The sequence below is a fragment of the Coturnix japonica genome, chromosome 1, assembly GCF_054131305.1.
Source record: "Coturnix japonica strain WE chromosome 1, WE-NBRP24, whole genome shotgun sequence".
In the NCBI taxonomy this organism is placed as follows: Eukaryota; Metazoa; Chordata; class Aves; order Galliformes; family Phasianidae; genus Coturnix; species Coturnix japonica.
The window spans coordinates 42,600,673-42,623,816 of NC_140663.1; the positions used below are offsets into that span (position 1 = coordinate 42,600,673).

Sequence of the window (23,144 nt, forward strand, 5' to 3'; positions counted from 1 at the left end):
GACGGCACCAATTACCTGGGCAGCTCATTCTGTTACTAAACCACTCCCGCCATTAAGAAATTTATCCTAATATCCAAACAAAGCCCACTCTGGCACTACGTAAGATCATTACGTCTTTCACTTTTTTTTCCAAATGACCCCCAGAAGGAGATCAAACTGATTGCAGATGTTGTCCTGATGGCCTTAGATGGCAGAAGAAAGCAATTCTCTTGAATTTGGATCCATTGGTACAACATAGAACAACTATTACTGAATATATTGTCTTTGTATCTCATCTTACTTACTACATTAAGCTTGGTTTGGATTCCACTGGTCATAAGTTCTTCCTCTGATATTTTACTAAAATTGTCCAGAAAATGGTCTGATATTGTATGAGACAGATCTTCAAAAGAGTATTCCTTTTCTTGGCACAATTTGATTTCATCTAAGAGCTTTGATAATTCTCCAGTCACAGCTTCACCTTTAAAAACAGACACACCGTTAGTCAATACTTAGAATATTAGAGATCATTGATTACTAAAAAGGGAATGCGAGTTATGTACATTCTTACTCAGTATTTCTTACATTCCATGCCTTAACATCTAAACAGTGATCTTCACACACAATTCTACCCTCAGAAGTAGTGGCATCTCATTCCAGGATGGGAATCGCTTGAGGAAATCTACTTATTTTTCCATTCCTTTACAACTTGTATTTAGTTAGGATGAAATACAGCACGTACTTACCCTTTCTCTGTTTTCCAACACTGTATAAAACCAAAAACTATCCAAGTATATAAGATTAATCCAGAAAAGTAAAGGTTCTATAAACATACAAAACTGTTTCATGTTTGCTGTCCTGAGCAAGTAAAACACTACGTAGTCTCCATAAACTCAAAGTTGATTGGGACTAAGTTTCTGTCCCTGCAAAAAAGCCATGTTTTATAAACAATCCCTGGTCCCTTTCTCAGAGTCCAATTTTTTGGAATCATGAAAGGATATGTTGGTCAGAATCTACAAGTTTGAAACATTCCTCCCTACATCAGCCTATCAGAAATCCACATTTAGTGCATTCTCTATTGTATTTCAAGAATTTTCCTTCATTTATCAGACATCTTCAGTTAAGCATTTTACCAAAAATATAAGACAATGGGCTTTTAATAGCTATACTGAGGGCCTCTACTTGAAATATAAGTAGTAGTAAGTATCAGAATGACACTAAGCATTAATTTTTTTCCACGAATAGCTCACTGGCAGCAGCAAGCTCTCCATGACGTAAAAAACTACTTGTAAGGAACAACTGTATTAGGTTGGGATAATCTACGGCATCTGTGTTACAGTTAGCCTTAATGATAGAAATGAACAAGTGAATGAAAGCAAAGTTTATTCTTGAAGCAAGAGATTTTTTCTCTTGACCAGGTTCCAAGAGTCGCACTGTTGGAAACTACAGTCTTCCTACTTGATAAAATACAGAAATAATTTCATTTCACTCTATCCTTTGGGGGAAAAAAAGAAAAAAAAAAAAAAGAAAAAAGCAACTAAAGAAGCTCCAGGTAAGATTCCTATTTGGTTTAGAGCTTTTTTTGTCCAGTTCTTCATAGCTATTTTTTTTTTTTCATCATTTTTTATGCTAGGTAGACATAAAAGACACAGTTTATTATGATACATATATTTTTTTAATTACAACTATGACTGCAATTTTAGATTTAAGAACATAAGCTGTTAATTAAAAGCATCTAATTGCCTTTTAACAGTTAAATCTAAAAAATGTTTTAATAAAAACTGTTGTTACATTTAGTCAGCGTTTGCACAAAACTTGAAATTGAATCAAAGTTGTAATTAGATCTACTTATATTTAGTTTTCTGCTTTAAAAATTTGAATTTATTGCAAATTAATTTCAGAACAAGAGAAAACTGAATGTAAAAGACTTTAAAAACATCCTGGAGTTCCATAATGAAAAAACAGAACTGCTGTTTCCTACAGATTTATGTTCTCTCAGTACAGAAATCTCATCTTCTTCCACGTATGTCCTTCAATATTTCTTGCTGGGAAAGAATTAGTTGTGTGTGGTAAGACAGGAACTGCAAATGTGATAACTGACCTGTCTGTAAGTGTACACTAACTGGCTATCTGATCGCTGCCAGAAAGAATACATAAATGATGAATTTTGCTTAACTTTCTTTCAGTGCAAGCCTAAGTAACGTCTATCCAGCTATCTATTTTCATGACAGTCACAATAAGGTAATTGATACAGCTATCCATCTTTCAAATTTAGTTTAAATTATTTGAAATTAGATTATTAGAGAATGACAGACAGATGGGAAGTACAATCACATGCAATTTCTTTCCTTTAGAATCAGATTACACAACAGACAAGAAAAAGCAAAGTAGCATGTTTTACAGTATTTATGTCTTGAAAGCAGAAGAACAATGTGTGTAAAAAATATTTACTACCTAAATTAATGACAGATGTTTCTATGGCATGGGGAATCTGACTGCATGAATGATTTTACTAAACTCAAAGGAACTATTTATATTTATATTTTACATGGCTGTCAAGCACCCCCATGGGAAACATGACTGGAACCAGAGTATTTGTTTACTGTCACCATGAAGATCATAATCTGTCTTGCAGCACTAAGCTTAATTTTGTCATGAATTAAATTCTCCTAGTAAAGGGGTAAAAGAGACTCAGAAAAACCCAAAGAAGACAGTCAGAGTTATTTGCCAGCAGTTAATTATATGTACTTTGGATGACTTTAGAAGACAGTGATCAGGTTTGGTTCTACAATTTGGACGGTTTTCATGAAAAGCAGGATTACAAAACACTCATGAAATGTCCTTCTTAGACACTGTGCTGCATAAAATTGTAAGTAAGAGCATAAGATGAAAGCATGTACATGTAGCAGTGACAGCCATGATACACGAAAGGTATGTTAGAAAATTTACTTGCAGGAAGCGTGAGAGAGCAGTACACAAGTGATCCTTTAAAGAGCCAAATGTAACACAACTGGAAAATGTACTCACTGGCTGAGACAAAATAAATACTCTCCTATCTACAGATTATTTTGGCATATTTAATAATCTTCTGTTTCACTTAAGAAATGCATTAGGTTATAGAAATTAAAAATGTTTAAGACCAAGCAATGTAATAGTCTAACGAATCTATCACTTGTCATTTTTGAGAATAGTTCTTTACTTTCTTTTATGGTATACATTACAGTATATGCAGTCAAGCTAGGTAATTCATAATGGAAAAAAAAACTTCTCAATATCGATCTCTCTTTATCTCTCTTTTTCATTTCATATCTTCTTACAAACATGTTAATAATATAATTTTACCATTAAAGACCATTCAATACAGCTTCTGTATTCACAGAGTACATGTATTTACTTTTAGCCTTTGGAGATGGAGGAACCTCTGGAGACAAAATGCAAGACTGATGTTCTGCACCTTCCAGTGGACGTTCCTCTGAAACACTTGCATTTCCTGTTTCCATATATTCTGCAATTTAAAGATACAAATACATGTAAACTCCAGAATGAAGAACGTTGACTCTAATCAAAAGTATATTTCCCACTTCCTTTTTTTTATGAAACCTTTTCCAGTTTTGCATATTAAAACCTTGTAAATATTCATAAACATTTCTGCAAGGAAATCATTTATTGAAAATATTATAAAACATTACAATGGCCATTTACCTCCTCTGAGCAAAAAATTTCTTTCTAACACCTAAACTAAATCTCCTGTCTCTTAGTTTAAAGCCATCCCCTCGTGTTCTGTCAGTATCAGACAGTATAAAATATCCATTTTCCTCCTGCATGTAACCTCCCTTCAAGTACTGGACAGCCACAAGGTGGTCTCTCCAGAGTCTTCTCTTCTCCAAGCTAAACAAGACCAGCTCCCTCAGCCTTTCTTCAAAGAAGAGGTACTCTGACCCTCTGATTATCTTTGTGGCCCTCCTCTGGACCTGATCCAACAGCTTTGCATTCTTTTTGTGCTGGGTGACCCAGGCCTGGATGCAATATTCCAGATGGGGCCTCGCAAGGGCAGTGTAAAGAGGTCACTCACTTTCCTCTTACTGCTGGCCACCCCTCTTTTGATGCAGCACAGGATACAGTTGCTCTTCCGGATTTTAGTAGTACTACAATTAGTAGTCCAAAAAAGTCTGTTCTAAATTTTTTCTCATTTATTTTTAAAACTTGCTTTGTCCCAACTTCATGAGCATGTTTATAAAAATATATATGTGCGAAATGATGAAAGAGATAAACTTCAAATGCACTATTATTTTTGTGTAAAAATGCATTATTTTCATGTGGATTAGTACGTAGCCTAGCTCAATGAAACTCTAAGACTTAATCCAGAGTAAATAGTACATAATTAATTTATGCAATACAGTTGTGTGGTTTTCTGTGTTTTTTCTGTGTTCCCCCCCCCCCCCCCCCCCCCCCCCCGCAGCAGAATGACTGGTTACAAGTTCAAACAGTTATTTTACAACTTCAATTTCTTGATTTCCTGAAGGTTCCTACCCAGATAGTAAGCCCAACAGTACAGATGGCAACATACAACTGTGACCTACAATAACTACTTTCATCAGTATCACACTGGATGAGTGTTTCTGGGAGCTGAAAACTTCCCTGATTTAATTTCTGAATCCACAATGTACTTGTTTAGCTAGTTTTATTTCTGATTAAATAACAAATCCAATAACCCAAATACAAACTGTGATGAAATCGACGTCTTAGAAAATGAAATTGTAAATAGCAGAGAACAGCACACAGTTTTAGAATGCTTTGCAGGTTGTTATTTCTTAAGACTATGATTTGAAAATGTCATATAGTAATTCAGATGGCTTGCAATGGTCCATTGGATAAGCTGTCATAAATTTCTCCATATGAAGATGTGTGGGCATTGTCCAACCTGAATCTCCCCTGGCACAACTTGAAACCATTCTCTCAAGTCCTATTGCTAGTTACATGGGAGACGAGGCCAACCCCCACCTTTCCACAACCTTTCTTCAAGCAGTTGAGGAGAGCGACAAGGTCACTCCTGAGCCTCCTCTTCTGCAGACTAAAAAGTCCCAGTTTCCACAGCCACTTGTGCTCCAGACCCCTCACCAGATTCGCTGCCTTTCTCTGAACATGCTCAAGGCCTCATCAGTGCCAAGTACAGAGAGATGACCACTTCCCTGCTCCTGCTGGCAACACTATTTTTGATACCAGCCACTATGCCATTGGCCTTCTTGGCCAACTGGGAACACTGCTGGCTCACATTCAGCCAAGTGATACCCCAAGGTATACAACCAATACCCCCAGGTCTACTTCCTCTACAGAGTCTTTCAGCCATGCTGCCTCAGTCCTGCTGTGTTGCCTGGGGTTGTTGTGGCCAAAGTGCAGGACCCAGAATTTGGAGTTGTTGAACTACATCCCATTGGCCTCAGCTCAGGTATCTAGCCTGTCCAGATCCCTCTGTTGGGTCTTCCTACCCCCGGGCAGATTGACACTTCCAGCCAACTTTGTGTAATTGGCAGACTTACAGAGGGTGCACTCAGTCCCCTCATCAAGGTCCTCAATAAAGACCTGAGCAGGGTAGGCCCCTGTACCAACCTCTGGGGAACATCACTTGTGACCATTCACCATCACCGTATGGGCCCAGCCCTCCAATCCATTCTTTAACCATCAAGACTGTACTTTTCCAAGCTGTGGGCTGCCAGCTTCTCCAGAATACTGTGGGAGACAGTGTAAAAGGCTTGCTGCCAGCAGCAGCAAGACAAAATACTCTGAAATGTTTTTCAGCTCTGCCAGCTATAATATTTGTTGAGTTATTGTGCGAGGTAGAGTGGAGATAGAAGAAACGCAAAATCCAAAGGAAAAAAAAAAACTAAAAAGAAGAATTCATGCTTGAAAATATATACTTGGTAATTTTGCATCTGTCCAAAAGCAAACTAAAAATAAAGTTCTATAAAGTGGCTGCTTTCAAATTAATAGATTAATAATTAAATTATTAGGAAAGGAAATGAAGGTGAGACTGTGAAGAACTTTAATCTTGGTGTCAGTTTGATGTACATATAAGTCTCGGGAAACCTCTAAAAGGCTCAGCACAGTGTGCTGGAAAGGTTTAGAACAGGCCAACAGAAAGTGCCATCCTGGTAAAATAAATGGTGCAACACACAGCTTCAGACTTCTGTGGTACTTGTACTGTTAACATTGTGCTATTGACATTTCTACTTTGTATAAGCAAAAAAAAAGAAAGTTATGGATTCAGTTGTGAGAATCTCATAGACTAGGTAAGTGAGAACTTACCCATAATGTTATCAAAGGAACAGATGCAAACCAAGTTATCTATTTTAGAAGTCAAATACAAACTACTCAAAAGCAGTGGATGCTTTTACCTGCAACAAAAATCTATTTACCTGCAGCTAGCTAAAAACTCTTCCATGCCTTTCCGACCAATGAAAAAAACAAAGCTGTTAACCATCATCTGTGCTCTGATTATGGCATAGCTTAGAGACTTCTCTGGAGTCTATCACTCTCCACAAAACAGAAAGACAAGCTTAGTCAATTAAATCAGTTCATGACCAGAACAGCTTCCACAGCTGTGGTCTGACAAAGGTTAGAGAAGAGAGTTCTGTAACAGAAGAGGGTGAAGTCTGCTCAGGACACAACCTGTCAGGATTATAATGCTTCTCCATCTTTCTGTGTCACATCATCTTCTTCTATAATTCACAGTCAGTGGACATGACTAGCGCAAACAGAGTGAGGGAAGCGTATGTTAATACATGCAATTCAGAGATGGCTCTTCACCAAACTGCTTTGGGAAGAATGGAGTATTTTACATCTGTTGACTCAAATGACACATTACAGTTCAGTGAGGATTAATCCAAAGAACCTGAAAATCTTTGCCTGATTTCCAGCATTCTTTTCAAACGTTAACCGATTTTAAAGTAGCATTACTCAATTTAAACAGGGCCAGGTGTACAAAAAGTAACAGTATAGAAGTGGTCAAATATCACTGGAAATAAGAGCAGTGGGAAAAATGACCCCAAGAAGGTAATGTTTCAGAAGGGTTCCACACTTCCGTAATGTGTGCTAGACCAAAGTGAAGCAGAAGGGAAAGCATTAAGATGTAAGCAGACATACACAGCTGTCTCATGCAGGAGCCCCAGGAATATCAGCCATGACAAAAGATGGCTCAGCTCAGCTGGATTTGTTGCTAAACATCTGGGGGCAGTGAAAGCTTTGTCTCTGGCTTCAGCTCCTCCATGCCCTCATTCCTTAGCGAGGTTGAGATTTTTGCTTAATTTATAGACTTTGCCTTTTAGAGAGAGAACTTAGACCTTTACTTCTGTTTTGTATTATCATTATTACATAGTGTAAGCTCCTTTGATGTTTGTTTTGATAGTCTACATCAGCCAAGCAATATGGTAGAATCACCTAGAGTTCCTCCCTAGAGTGACTTCCTCTCAAAGAAAAGGAAAAAGTCTTTTAAACTCTAAAAGAGCCAAATTTGATTAACACAGAAGTATGAACACTCACCTTTCCAAGTAGAAGAATCTTCAGCAACTAGATCAGGTGAATAAAGCAGGCTTACCAGCACACACTCTGAGCATGGCCCTGCAGAACAACCTTAGTTCTCCATTTCTCTGTGCCTTCCTGCACAGCCATTGTCTCACAACACTCACACTTTGAGCCTGGCTGCCTGTACCCCCAACACCTGATCGAGCTCCCTCAGCTCCACCACATCCCATCTCAGCTTTCTAGAAGCAGCTCCCAAAGTGCCTCAACTGTTCCCCAGGAAGGAGCAAACCCCAGCCAACCAGAGGCTTCATGACCCAATTCCTCCTTCTCACAGCAGCGGTTACGTGAAACCAACTGCTAACTGCTACCTTCACATCGAGTAAGGCAGCAGGTGTGAGCTGAGACCAAGGCTAGACTGCTCTAGTCTCCTTCATGTCAGAGCAGAATTCTGAATGACTCAATTTTAACATGATGCCAGAGGGAAAAAAAAAAGTCTGGATGTTTTGGTGTAAGTGCATAAGGAGACATGTTAGGGATGAGAAACAGAAACAAGCACTGGAGCTATGATTCTGAGATAAGTGAGGAAGTGGGTTTAATTAATTAACAAACATTGTTTATTAAAGTGCTATACAGTACTTTATAAAGGGAGTTGATGGATACCCAGGAAAAAAAATTTAAAGTGAAGGAAGTGCTGGGAGATCGACATTCCAATTCTTTTCCTCCCACAAAGATCTAATAAATCCTTGACTGGAAAAGTCTTTCAGTAAGGCTGCAGAATTGTTCTGAAGGGTATGGAAAACCTATTTGTCCACAGAAAGACAGAGAGAGAGAGCGAGAATAGATTAAAGCCCTGTGATAACAACATTGCAACTATGTGTGCAGGGAAGAGAAAACAGAGTCCTGGTTCTGTTTCCATTCCAGGAGTTGCTTATGTATTTTCCACTTATGAATAACTGGGTAACATGTACAAACTACGTTACTTTCTTAAGCACTGTCAGTAGAAGAGATGTGAAGTGGCTTTCTACTCCATCTCCCTCCATACTCCATATGCTGCAGATCTTACTGTGTCTTTATGGTGCTCCCATCATTTCTCATTTGTGTAACTATCATCTCTTTTTTTTTTTTTTTTTTTTTTTTTTCATAATACCAAGAATTCTGTTTCCAAAAATAGTGAAAGAGAAAGATCCTAACAGAAAGCATATTGGGCCAGGGAGAAAGGGTTGGAAGATGGTATATAGTGTGCACCTGCGTCACGTTCACATGTGCTCAAACTAAAACACAGCTGGTCGGTTTAATTTTAGGCCTACTAGCCTTGGCAACATCCCTTTCATCTTCAATGGCTAATTATAAAGCCCTAAGTGCCAATACTGTTAACTGCTTCAACACTGAATGCTTTTGTTTCACTACATCCAAGAAATGAATGTGATAATTCTCCAGTCTTTGAGTTTGTAATGTCAAAACAGCTAATTCTCCATTACCATGTAAAGTATCTATACTGTAGTAAGTATTTTTAACTAAGCTCAGTTCAGTTCAGACCTGATCCAGACACAGAAAATGATGAAACATTTATGAAAGATGTAGAATTAAAACTTGAACTGTCATTCTAATTTGTTTGTAATTAATAGGCAATAAAGAAAAGTTCAGGTGGTGTACAGTTTAGTTATTTGTTTTTGGGTTGCTCTTGAGAGAGGTTTCATTATTATTTGCCATCTATTAGATAATGAAACAAACTCTCCAGGAAACTTAAAGGCTTCTCAAGCACCATTTTTTTTTTCTTCTCTGGGAACTTCAATTACTGTTTTCTCAGGATGATTGAACTGATTTAATATTGCTGCCTCCATGAACTACTTCCATGGATGTAAATTAATTTCTTCTTTCAGAGAACTTCTTTCCATTCTAAGAAATTCCTCATCAATTGACTTACAACTAACTCATAATTCTCCCTGAAATCTTTTCTTACAATTTTGCTATACCTCTTTGTTTAGCACTGAACACAGTCTATCAATCTCACCAGTAATACTGTTCGCATTATTTCCTGGTTTATTTCATCAAGCATCTTTCAGCCTTTGCAGTAAATTTTGGAAGCTAGTATCTTGTAGCAGGAACATATATTATGCTCTATGTATATTAATACCACAAACTGTACAGGGGCTCTTTTAAGACATAACTAAGATTTCTAGGTTTTATAACAATGCAAAAGGGAAAATGGTAGAAATTAGTAAAAATGCCAGAAATTAAAATCTTACTCTAGCCTGGCAAAAAGGTGAAAGAATCAATTCAATACCATTATGTCATCATACAGAAAAATAAAACAGGAAGAAACAAAATTCAGAAAGTAATTATCTGACACCACTTACTTCATCTCTTTTTCCTTTTAGTCTACATGAAAGAGATGTAAACTTGCCTAGATAATCATCTGAACACAGAAGGATTAGCAGGAATGTATTTGGAAGCCCCTAACTCTCCCTCAGCATTTCCTCCTTCTTTGCATGGAATTCATTACCTACTGAAGTCAAACTCCAATAGAGTACATTAAGGTTTCCCAGACTCCCAGTGCTTCACTGATTTTTTACCAAAAGTGAAAAAAATACCCACATTTCAATGAAAAATGTACTCAACTAGATTTTTAGAGACGGGGTAGGTCTGCTGTATCATCATCAGTGCTAATACTGAATCCTGTCTTTCTTGTTCTTGATTTTTCAACTTCATCTCAAAGTTCAACCTTTTCCTCTGATGGTTAAAGGTTCAGTAAACCCTTTGCTGATGAAAAAGAATCTCAGTAAGCTCCACAGAGAAGTACTGAAGGGGCTTGTCCAGTTTTTTCAAGTTTCAAAATGACATTTCTATAAACATTTTTCATCCTTGCGTATCACTTCTGAATATAAGGCATACTGAGCAAAAAAAACCAGCTGTTTGTTATAAGTCATACTACTACAAGCTCGAAGTACTAAGCAGCTTTCTTCATATTTTCAAGGCACATGTGAAAGAGATACTGTGATAAGAAAAGAAGCTTTGAAATTGATAGATTTTTTTCTTTTTGTGATAAAAACTAGGAGCAGGTACTGACCTATAAAAACGACAAAGGCTTGAGGTGTGTTTGGGTGTGGGTATTACTGTTTGACACAGAGCAAGGTTACTTTGAACAGACTGTTGATTGGTATAGTTGAGACTATCAAACTGTATCAAATTTAGAGCTCTCTTCTGCTGTTTCCACTGTTTGATGAACAATTCTGCCATTTCCCTGGGACAAAACTAACTCTGGGACCTACATCACATAAGAGGCAAATTCATTAAAGCAAATAGACATATTTGCTTTCCTGACGTGGGATCAGGAAAGCCAAGGCGCAGGCAGAACTGAACTTGGCGAAGGACGTGAAAAACAGTAAGAAAACCTTCTACAGGTACATTGGCCAGAAGAGACAGGCCAAAATGTGCATACCTACTTTGGTAAATTTAAAAAGAGAACTGGCTTCAAAAGATGAAGAGAAAGCTGAGGTGCTGAATGAGTTCTTCACCTCGGTCTTCACTGGTGGCCAGGATTCTAGTCTTTTTCACGTCCCTAAGTCTTGCACCCCCATACCCCTATGTGGGGACCAAGGAGGTAAATCCCTCCCCACTGTAAGGGTAGAGCAAGTCCAAGAGTACCTCCTTAGACTGAATGAGTACAAGTCTATGGGGCCAGATGGCGTGCGTCCCAGGGTCCTGAAGGAGCTGGCTGAGGTGGTTGCCGAGCCGCTCTCCATCATATTTGAGAAGTTGTGGCTGTCAGGTGAGGTCCCAGGTGATTGGAGGAAGGGTCACGTCACTCCCATTTACAAGAAGGGGAGCAGGGAGGACCCGGGTAACTACAGGATGGTGAGTCTCACCTCTGTGCCTGGGAAGATTATGGAACAGATCCTCCTTGACAACATGCTTGATCACATAAAGAACGAGCATGTGATCCTAGACAGCCAGCATGGCTTCACCAGGGGAAGGTCATGCTTAACTAATCTTGTGGCCTTCTATGATGGAGTGACGGCGTTGGTGGTCAAAGGGAAGGTGACCAGTGTCATTTACCTGGACTTGAGCAAGGCCTTTGACATGGTCCCCCATCACATCCTCATCTTCAAATTGGAGGGAAGTGGATTTGATGGGTGGACAACTAGATGGATAAGCAATTTGTTGAAAGGCCGCAGACAGAGGGTGGTGGTCAATGGCTCTATGTCCAGGTGGAGGCTGGTAACGAGTGGTGTCCCTCAAGGGTCTGTCTTGGGACCGGTGCTCTTTAACATTTTTATTAATGACATCGATGAGGGAATGGAGTGCACCCTCAGCAAGTTTGCTGACGACACCAAGCTGAGTGGTGCGGTTGATACGGTGGAGGGAACGGATGCCATTCAGAGGGACCTCGACAGGCTGGAAAGCTGGGCTCGGGTGAACCTAATGAGGTTCAACAGGGCAAAGAGCAAGGTTTTGCACTTGGGCCGGAAGAACCCCAGGCACCTGTACAGGCTGGGAGGAGTGGTCCTTGAGAGCAACTCGGCAGAGAAAGATCTGGGGGTCTTAATGGACGAAAAACTCAACATGAGCCAGCAGTGTGCTCTGGCAGCCCGGAAAGCAAATGGGATCCTGGGCTCCATCAGGAGAGGGGTGGTCAGCAGGGATAGGGAGGTGATTGGCCCTCTCTACTCTGCTCTTGTGAGGCCCCATCTGGAGTACTGTGTCTCCACATCAGTACAAAAAAGACATGGAGATTTTGGAAAGGGTCCAGAGGAGGGCCACAAAGATGATCAGGGGGCTGGAGCACCTCCCCTGTGAGGACAGGCTGAGGGAGTTGGGTTTGTTCAGCCTGGAGAAGAGAAGGTTGCGGGGTGACCTCATTGCAGCCTTTCAATACCTGAAGGGAACTTACTCCCAGGAGGGGAGTAAACTCTTCGAAAGGGCTGATAATAGCAGGACACGGGGAAATGGTTTTAAGTTTAAAGAGGGAAGATTTAGGTTGGATGTTAGGGGGAAGTTCTTTACTAGGAGAGTGGTTAGGTCCTGGAACAGGCTGCCCAGGGAGGTTGTGGATGCCCCGTCCTTGGAGGTGTTCAAGGTTGGACAGGGCCCTGGACAACCTGATCTAGTAAAGGTGTATGTTTGGTGGCCCTGCCAGGCAGGGGGGTTGGAACTACATGATCCTTGAGGTCCCTTCCAACCCAGGTCATTCTGTGATTCTGTGATTCTGTGATATTTATGTAATTACAACACTGATTTATATTATTTTAAATACTGTTACATATCTGTAATAAGCTATTTAGGTCACTCTGAATACAATGCCTCCTATTATTTCCATGGAAACTAGAACACATACAAAGAGAACAATGACACTATTTGATATTACAAATTCTCAACTACAAAACACTACTTTGAACATAGTCACCACCATTAGCTATGCATATTCACCAGCAATGAACAAGAGCCTGCGTCCCACACTAATAGAAATCTGCACCAGCAAAGGTGACCCACAGTTCCATAGTTGTTCTGATGGTGTTGCTGTAACGCACCAGACACGACCTCACTGTGCTCCTACCCACTGTTTGGTCTCCATAAACACTCAGCAAATGTAGATTTATGTCAGATAACATTGTCAGACTGCCCCTCTGCTGCCATCTGTCACACAGCAACATGTAATGGCATTTTGGTGGGAAGGTTTAACCTCTATTGTCATACTACCAGCATCCACCTATGATGTCGTGGGCTGACATAATAAAGTAGGAGGTATTACTTTTGGAGCAGCCCTTGTATATTATTGGTTAATAAACTGAATCACAACACCTTGCACTCTAGGTGTTCATTACTCAACTGTAAACAGGGAATAAGGAAGAGAACTGCATAGCTGGAAGTACAGAAGGGGGGAAAAGAAAATGGGACAAAAGGAAAAAGAAAATAGGAAGGAGGGAAAAGAGTCAGACAACCCTTTTCACTAACTGTGAGCTCTTAATTCAGTTCATCTATAACACGAATCGGTACCTTAAGAGAAGTACCTCCTCACTCTGCAAAATTTTAACTATACTTGTGGAAACTTTATTTCTTTAGTACCACCGCCTCCCACACTGGAAACGTTTGTTGAAGTGAGCTAGGCAGTGTGTAAAGAAAAGAAAACCTGAAGAAAGGATGCTGTTTGGCCACATGACGTTATTTTCCCTAGGAGATGTTCTTATGATATGCAGATACAAGGGAGACTGAAGCGTGAGATAGCATACTCTTAGTCCATAGTAAATGGATTAAAATGGCTCATATAAAGACAAGAAGAATCAGTACGAGTGTAGATGCAGTGCTAATACCTGCTGTTGTCACCTTAGTAAAATACAGCTACAGAAAGACTAACCTGAAAATGAAGGTGAGAATACCATGCAAGAAGAAATAGATGTGTAGCACTGAATTATGTACTAGCTCATGTTTGACTGTTAAAAATTGAATTCATGAGCTTTACACCATGAAGCTGAAGAAAGAGAATAAACATACACCAAAAAAAATTCTTTGTTTCTGCCATAATGACAAGTTACTGCCTGCTTTTTTTTTTTTTTTTTTTTTTTTTTTAATTTTAAAGGAAACGTGAAAGATGACAGAAAAGGTTTTGAAAATTTGTCATCATTCTGCAGTTACATTTGCTATTTAGGAATGAATTAAGCCTTTTAATTTTATTTTACCATCACAATCGAATGGAACTGCAGTGAAATTTTGTAGTATTATTTTCCTATGCAGAATGTACAAGAAGTAACTGCAAGTGACACACCACAATAATGTCTGATGTTAGAAAGAGGAATGATATTCAACCACTTAATTTTGTGTATCTAGCAAACAAGAATTTTCAATTCAAAAAAGAACTCTTTTTGTGTAGTGAGATATTTTCAGTGTAGAAGTTGCAATATATCTTCATATGCCTCTAGTTTGTTTCTACAGATGTAACTGAATATGACTTACCTTGAAGCAGAGCAACAATTTGGAGTGACTGTTGAGATGGATGTTCTTTAAGAATATCTAAAACTGTTCTACCCAAACTGTCCTTTATGTTGGTATCAACTCCTGAAAAAGAAAATGATTTCTGGTGACAATTTTAAACTCAGATACATCTAGGGGTGGCTCAGTTATCTGACAAATCAAATGCAAGCAAGTTAAACAAGTGTAGCAGATTAGCTGCTGTGCTACAATTGAAATACAACATCCATTTCAGTTTAAAGCTTCAGTGGCCTAAAATTCACCTGTGGACATGAATTGTTTTTATATTTGATGATAGAAAGTAAGCTTCTTAAACAAAATTTGGCAATATTTTAACAGACTGTTCCTATGTAACAGACATCCTGAAAACAATTCTTTACAAAATGAAGAAATTAATTAAAATCAATTTTATATTTTAATAGATTTTATAAAGAAAGAATTCTGAATATTTTTCCTGCATGCTTAGATTCTAATTCTGTCTCCAGTCTGCTGTAATTCACTGGGGACTTGCTAGAGCATAGTTTGAGTTCTGGGAGAAACACAGAAATAGTTATTCATGTTGTTTTGTAGTTCCTGAAAGGATTGAAATATCCATAAGTGGCATAAGGGCTGTATGTAAAGTAAGAACATTTCCCCACATACTGTTAAACAAGTAATGGGTCCAATCCATGAACATAACCATCAATATGTAAGTTTCAGGCTTATCTTGGATAGGTTTCTGAGAATGTGGTATATATGATACTGCATGAATCCTCAACTTTGTTTTGTCTTTAGGAATGTTTGCCAGATGGAGTAAGAATTTTTTACTTTAGATGCACTTTCATAAGAAGAAGGATGAAAGATCCTAACAGTAGAATGATATTCATCACAGAAAACTATATAGAGGAAATCAGAAGCTGCAGGATTCCATGAAGATATTGAGGAAGCATGAAGGGATTGATTTCTCTACTCAACAGAAAAGACTGCAGCTCTTGCTGTTTCCTGACCTGATTGAGAGTTTCCTAATTTATTTATGAGAAAGAGACATTTGTTTTCTCAATGAAAGTAAAGCCAAGATATTGCTGAGCTACTTAGCTAGGGTAGCGGATTTTCAGAGTCTGGAGAAATCAACTTATCCTTCTTCTTTGCAATAACTACTCAGAATATCTGAGTCTTCTTGGAGCAGAATTAAAGAAAAGGAGATTGCTAGATGAAAAGGGATCAAGTGGAGAACATCACCAGAAGGTGCTGAAGGAGTTCATAGTGAATGTTTTACTATGCTGCCATGTAAAATTTTATAGCTGTAGAGACTATAACATGTAGTATTCCGTGAGACATATTATTTATCTGTGGTCTAAGGGCTTCCCATATTTCTGAGATATTCTCCATTCCTTCCTCTTTTGTGTTAATTAATATAAAAAGGCTGCCTTTTGGGGGGCAGGTGCAGATCCATTTCAGCCTTTTTTCAGTTATCCAAACAGAAAAGCATCTTGGAAAGACCTTTTTTTCCAAATGTAGATCTCAGATCAGATAGATGTGCAGTAGCTGAGATTCATTTGAGAAGCTCTGAGCATGACATTACTTCTTTTGCACTGTATAACCCCACAAGCACTGATAATAAAGATCAGTAAGATCCCTCTCTGCAATTAGAAATGCATTCTGAGAAATGCATCTCAGAAGCACTGTCTCTGAATATTCACATTTCATTGGTCTTCTAATTTATAATGGAACACAGTCTTCTAATTTATAATGGAACACAGTTGTTTTGATGATCAATTTACCTGAAATAAGAGTTAAAGTATATGGAATCTCCATTATGTAGTAACACTGTCATCTCAGAAGTATGACATAAAATCAAACTTCCTTCACAGTGGTTATAGAACAGGTAAGGGACAAAAGCCAACAGGCATTTTAGGTCCACTCAGGTACTACACTCAGTAGACTGTGCTGCTGTATAATCTTCAAGTCACACAGACCACTACAGGCTCCAATAAACGGAAGAAAAAAAGAAATGTGGCAATAACATCTTTTATTTCCTAGCTGAATCTAAATATACTTAGCTGTCTTTGAAAGTGAATTAAAAAAATCTGTAGCCATTTTGTTTTCAGAACACATTTATTCTCAGAATAGAGCGGCATACTCTAAGTCCTGTAAGGAATTTCTTAGTATTAGTGAAAACATTGCTTTTGTTCTCTTTGTGTATATTATTTTCTTATTCTAAAAGAAAATTAGTTTAACCAAAAGTCATGCAATTAGATACTCAAAGGTTGAGAAATAAAGCAGTAATTTGTATAAACAATATTTGAGGGGGTAAACATCAGGTTAGGAATACTAAGAGCATTTTATAAGTGTTTCCTGTAAGTTAAACTTACCTGTTTCAAGTAAAATGCGTGCCACTTCTACCTTTCCAAACAGGGCTGCTTCATGTAGCGCACTCCCTTTTTCTGTCTAGAAGAACAAAAATATTTTGACAATTAAAATACAAAGCTAAAATACCAAGGAATCTTTTTGAAAAGTATCTATTTTTTTTCCCCTCTACTTTATCTACATGTAAAAAATATTGAATTGGAAAGAAAAAATACTACCCTATCAGAATTTTTTATTCAAGAGGATGATGTAAATTCTGTCCATTTTACTATAAACACTAATAACTATGTAAGGAAATATAATAGGGATATAATAAATCTATGAAATAAACAAAACTGCATTTGTGAACTATTATTAAAAGCAGTGAAAATCTAGTTCAATGGAACATAGCTGTTCAGCAGAGACAGTTTACATGTAGATAGCTACACTTAGGTGTTTCAATCTGTATCTGCATTACGTCCTTGATTGTCAGGTCAGTTGTATGGTGAGAACTGCCCTGGGATATCCCATCCGGCATCCAGTTGATGTTCCAGTTGAAGCTTCCATTTAATCTGCATCACATCTGCTCTATGCAGATGTCTGTGATAACCTATGATACCTCTAACAGTATTAGGTGTCCATGTTTAGATCATTTGAATCCTGCCTTAGGCAACTGTGAACCTGATTTTGCAGAATTCTCTTACACAAAATTATTTGTGAACGGAAATTTTGCTCAAATAAAATTCACATTTCTGAAAAGAATCAAACTCTCTTAACAAATTATCTTTCCTACTATTTAGTATTCCTGGCTGTTACTCAAGAATCTGTAGCATTAGCTATAGATTGAAAATAAATAGCATTAACAATAACTAGCATACTATTAGATCTCACTGAATTTCCAGCTCATCTATTTTTTTTCAGAGAGTAAAGTACATATTGAGTGTCTTTGAATTGTGGTCAACTGTTTAAGTTTTGGCTGGTTACATTTCTATCCAAACATATCCATGACATTTTTGCTGTGATGAGACTTCCAAGACCAAAGGTACTTCAACTCTGAAACAAAATAGTAGTACATTATTTATTAGCTGTATCAGAATGTAGTGTTACAGAGATGCAAAGACAAGATATTTATGAATAATCAGTAATCTTGAAGTTTGATGTGACTGCAGAATAGGCATGTTTGAACAACTGCACCTGAAAACTCTTTGCTATGCCCTTAAAATAGGAGCACTCAATTTTTGATCTTTCTTCATACTTGGTGCATTGATATACAAAGCAGAGTATGAAAAACATCATACAGTATATCAGGTATAACACTAAAATGGAGAGGAAAATGAAGTAAATTAGAAAATATACATGTGAAATACATTCTGAAAACAATTTCTGATCTTTCTATTTTCAAAACAATCCAGATGGACATTCACAGACTTATTCTGAAAAAGAAAATTATGTATTCAGATTTCTTTAAAGACAGTTTCAAAATCCTTTATTTAAAAGTATCTAGAGGAGTTTTTCATTAACTGACAAACCTTAACACGAGATGACCCTACAATGACATAGAGCAACTGCAAAGGTACATGAGAGTGCAAGTTGCAGCTCAGAAATAATTGGGCATGAGAACAATTCTCACAAAAGGCATTGAAATCTAAAGGCCTGATTACTGAAAAACACCTGAGCTATCTCACAAAATCCTTGGCCACAGCCAATAAGGAAATTCTCTTTATTATGAGGTTGACTTAGTTGTGTCACAGGTTTCCCTGTAAGGTTGTGGAGTCTTCCTTCCTCAAGCTATTCTAAAGCTGGTTGATTGTGGTCATGGGCAACTTGCTCTGGGTTCTTCCTTGAAAAATGGATCCAATTAATGTCAGAGATCCCTTCCAATCTCAGCCATTCTGTGATTCTGTAAGAGGCAGTAAATACAGTGATGCATATGCCAGTAATGCAGTTCACTGAGGTCTGGTCCTACAGATGATGAAGTGCAGATATGATAAACAGATGTGCCTTGGCTAAAACTGCAGAGGTATTTCTGTATTAAAAATAAGGAACCTTTTTCAGTGGAGAAAGTTAACACACTTTAGTGATAACATCTATCTAGAATCCATTGCTGTGGGATGGTTTGAGACTGAGAAGAACTAATGCTCCTCTATGCCAAATCAATAAACCTGAGGACAAGGAAGAAGACTGATCCTTAGACTCATTCCTCAGCTAAGAGGCGGAAAAAATCCTGTCATGATAGACAGAACTGGCAGCAGTCCTTTCTACTGATCAAAAGTCCCCAAATCAGAGAGACTGGAGGAAAGGTAAGAAACAGTTGGCTAAAGCTTGTAAGAACTGAAATGAAGATTAACATATAAGGAATTTTCTTTTTGAGGGTTAAATGAGCAACTTGAGAGTTGTTCTCCAACAATGAACCAAAGCCCTGTTACATGCAGAGGCTGTAGAGAAACTTAAGCCACTTAAAAATATAATTCATAAAGTTGGGAGAAGAATACAAAGCCAAGTGACATTCATTTTCATTCTGGTGTATTCCGTGGTGGTATTTCCTGTAATATCAGAATGCAAACCTGAAACAATTTGCAAGTATTCTGGCACTGCATAAGCTACAGGGCAGTCTTTGCTTTACAACTCAAAGCTATCAGACATTGCTAATTAATGCCATTTTCCAGAAAAGAGGTATAGATTGCAAATTATCTACTGGGATAAGGAATTTGAAAGGCACCCCATATAAGCAGTGGACTGACCTGTCCACTACAAAGGTGATTTTCTAAACCAGAAGAGAAATATTACCATCAAATTCAAAAGAGAAATCATTCTGGAACATGAAGATGTACATGAGGTACACTTGCAAGATGCAAATGTGTAATCCTGCGTGAGATATCACAAAAATGAATGCTGACGCAAATCCTAAAAGCTCTAGGCAGGATTTCATGGTAATAAAGAATACCTAATGAGTGAATCAGATCCTTCTTGACCCAAAAAAACCCGAAACTGTCCAGAAGGCAGAAATGTCCTTATTACCAGAACGTTCAGTTGCTAAGGTCCATTTTAACACAAGGAAAAGGCTGATCCTCTGGTTGGACAGGGCCAACATGACTGGAACATATCCCTTTGTAAATGTCCATGTGGAATATAACTTGAAGATACAAATTTGGTGTTTTTTCCAGTGCAATAGAGCACATTACACAAATTGAAAGTATTAAAATGTAGGCAAATAATTTATCTACTCTTATATGAGATGCCCAAGGAATTTTGAGTATAGATCTCTTTTACTTATAGTGGTGTACATACGTGCTAATACACTCTTGTTGTCTATATTACAGCAAGTAAACTTAAAATTTATAAACAGTATTCTCTGCTTCACTTCATGAAGCTTTCATTGCCTTGGATCGTACAGCTTGAAATCTAACTACCTGGAAATTCTTCCACACTGACCCTTGATGCATGAAATATATTTTTATGATTACTGTGAACTAAAGTCTGCATGAGTTTATGCCAATGTATTATGTATTGATTTCTTGTCTTAAGTTTTCTATGACAGTAAGATACTGCCTAGTTCAGTGTGTCTGCCCCAAGTAGCTTATAGGTAAATACAGGCACAGTGTCACAGCAGGGCATGCCAAACAAGAGAAGATAGAAGGACATTGTGAGTAGGAACACCAGGATACACAAATCAACTTGCTGTACAATTTGCAAACTCGTGGAAAAGCATCAAGGGTTTTATTAGAACTTTTATTTGTTCATTTTTTAATTATGTAAATATGCACCAGCATGTAATTAGGTCACTTGTTTAGTGCTTATTCATCAGCAGTTTACTATAGGCTTGATATGAGTCTTAGAGATACTCTGAATCACAGAGTGGTAGCTTTTCAAATTAATTCATGGAATGTCCTCCACACGTAGTAACAGCAAAAAGGGGCATATTGCTTTGCAGAAGAACGGTGATAAGCAATGGGAATTGTCATCATTACTGGGTCACAGAAGGAGGGAAGGCAAACATAGGTAAATAAAAGTAGAATAGGTATAGAAGGCCAAGGTGTGAAAGTATTTACAGTTATAAAATTTCTATTTACATGAAACTTATATACTGAACTATGCATTATCTTATTTAATGCTGAGGGCCCAAAATCTCTCACCAAAACTTGTGTATTTTTCATATGTTTCAATTAAATTGAAAACTTCAAAGCATAAAGTGATGAAGGAGATTTGTATTGCCCACTTCTAAATAATTTCAGATAGAAGGATGTTGGGTAGACCCAGGGAATGAATAAAACTTGTGATTAATTTAATCAAAAACTAAATGCTGTCTATTATTAGTCCAAATATTTGCTATGACTAAAAGTGCTCAGGGAATACAAAAGAGAAAGATAAGATGGGTAAAGTAAGCTCCCCATTTAAACAAATAAATATTTACATTTACAGAGAGTGATAGAAGATAGGCTGTTTCTATAATTGTCTCTCTACATTCTGATAACTCTACTGCTGATAAGCTGAATGTATTTAATGTGTATGGATGTGTACAATTTTATTTACCACACGAGATTATACTTCATATATTCTTTCCCAATCAGCGATGCAGAGCAATTTAATGAATATTAAAACAGCTGAGTTCAGTTTTAAGTAACAGGCTGATATTGTGTGCTCTGCTCATTTTAATGAGCTGCCAGAAATCATCAACAAGGAAGTTTTCAGAGGTTACAGAAGTTAATGATATGCACAGAACCAACTTGCCAATACACTATGATGCAGAATGAAAGAAATGTATTGATGGAGAAAATGGACACAGCTGAAGATAAATTAATTAATTATATTCCCTTGTGGCAAATAGGTCAAACACAAATGAAATAAGATTCTCCAGTGCAAAAATTAAAATTAAAATACCCCTATATAATAAAAAGAGAAAAATCAGAATATAAATAACTTAAACAAATTGTAATGTCACCATAAATAAACAATATATACATATATCTCAGAATTCTAGTATGCATGGCAAATAGATAAACATCACCAAAAGAACCTCTAATTTCTACCTAAGAGAGAGATATCACTGTACAAAATTGGCAGCCAATATATTTTTTAAAATTATCACAATAATAATAATAATAATAATAATAATAATGCTGGTATAACTGTAGATAGAAATGGCTTAGAAGAATTTACAGTAGTGCTAAAATTATCTAGATTATGTAAGAGGAAGAAATATTTCATAAAAGTGCTGCAGAATATTCAACTCTCATGTAACCACTGCTTTGTAAGCTGTCTTGACAGTCTGTTTTTCTTCAATGATTTTATTTATTAAGCATCAGTTCAGGCATTGCTCCAATTTCCTTCTGCCTTCCTTCTCATTCATTTTGCCTCCCATATAAAATAAATAATACATCCACAAAACTATATTCAAGGGTTCGATTATGTGTAGTTTTAGCATTAAACTCTTCTAACTTACTTAAGATGCAGTGATAGTAAAGGGCAGCTGAAACAAAAAAAGCTGCTTGTTTTAGCCTTTTCAAGTGTATCATTTTCCAAAAAAAGAAAATTTAATAAATTTAATATGGTCATAGATGTAAGCATAATGGTAGGCAAATACGCAAAACAAGTAAAGCACGAAAAAAATTGCTTCAGTTTGAACATTAAATATAGTAATGCTGATAAAGTAGCAAAGTAATTTTATCACATTTCATTTTGAAGACATTTGGAAATATCCATCTTCAGTCTTAAAGGATGTTAATATTTTCTGTTTTGTTTGTTGTGGTCTGCTTTTGCTTTTTTATTTATTTATCTTTCCTTTCCTTAAAAGCTGAAAATTTAAACTGCTTTGATGTACAGTTCAGAAGTAACAAAAGTAAAGTCTTTCTTAGTGTACAAAGATGATTACTGTTTCAGGTTAAATATACTTGAAGCTTAAAATGGCTTAGCCAAAGTTTAGGTAACTAAGTCTTAACTTAGCCAAAGTTTAGGTAAAGGTCACAAGAATTATTAGCTTGTCTATTTACAAAGAATGCCAGGATGTGGCTCTCAAATAGATGTAATTATGTTTATATGCTTGTTTTAATTTGAACATAGATATAAAGTGATAGCCACCTTAATTCAATGGATATTGTTCAGACTCAGACCTTGCCTCTGTTCTCATCTATGCCACTTTCATTTAAAGTTACCCCTTTGACACCATTATTTTGGATTGTGCGCTGAACAGATAGATTGTTGGATTCAGTAGCTGAAAGAGAACACTGACTTCAATTTTCTTTCACATTTATACAACAAAGTATTTTAAAAAACTATTATCACTTACTGGATTTGTTTATCCCTGGGAAAACGAGTTCTCATTCAAACATTACGTCAGGTTGCCATAACCAATTACACTAAGA

At 37.2% G+C, this 23,144-nt stretch overlaps 1 protein-coding gene across 12 annotated transcripts in view; it reads right to left on the reverse strand.

Moving 5' to 3' along the window:
• The window catches only part of ANKS1B (ankyrin repeat and sterile alpha motif domain containing 1B), a 393,118-nt gene that overhangs the window by 317,817 nt on the left and 52,157 nt on the right, over window positions 1-23,144 (reverse strand). For all 12 annotated transcript variants that reach the window (XR_014934338.1, XR_014934339.1, XM_085515441.1 and 9 more), the window contains exons 5-8: window positions 16,812-16,887; window positions 14,446-14,547; window positions 3,374-3,484; window positions 285-460 (exon numbers count right to left, since the gene is read on the reverse strand). Coding sequence is in view for 10 of the 12 variants with exons in the window: in XM_085515441.1 (XP_085371567.1) it covers window positions 285-460; window positions 3,374-3,484; window positions 14,446-14,547; window positions 16,812-16,887 (465 nt within the window). In the remaining 2 variants the exon portion in view is untranslated. The remainder of the gene's footprint in view (window positions 1-284; window positions 461-3,373; window positions 3,485-14,445; window positions 14,548-16,811; window positions 16,888-23,144) is intronic.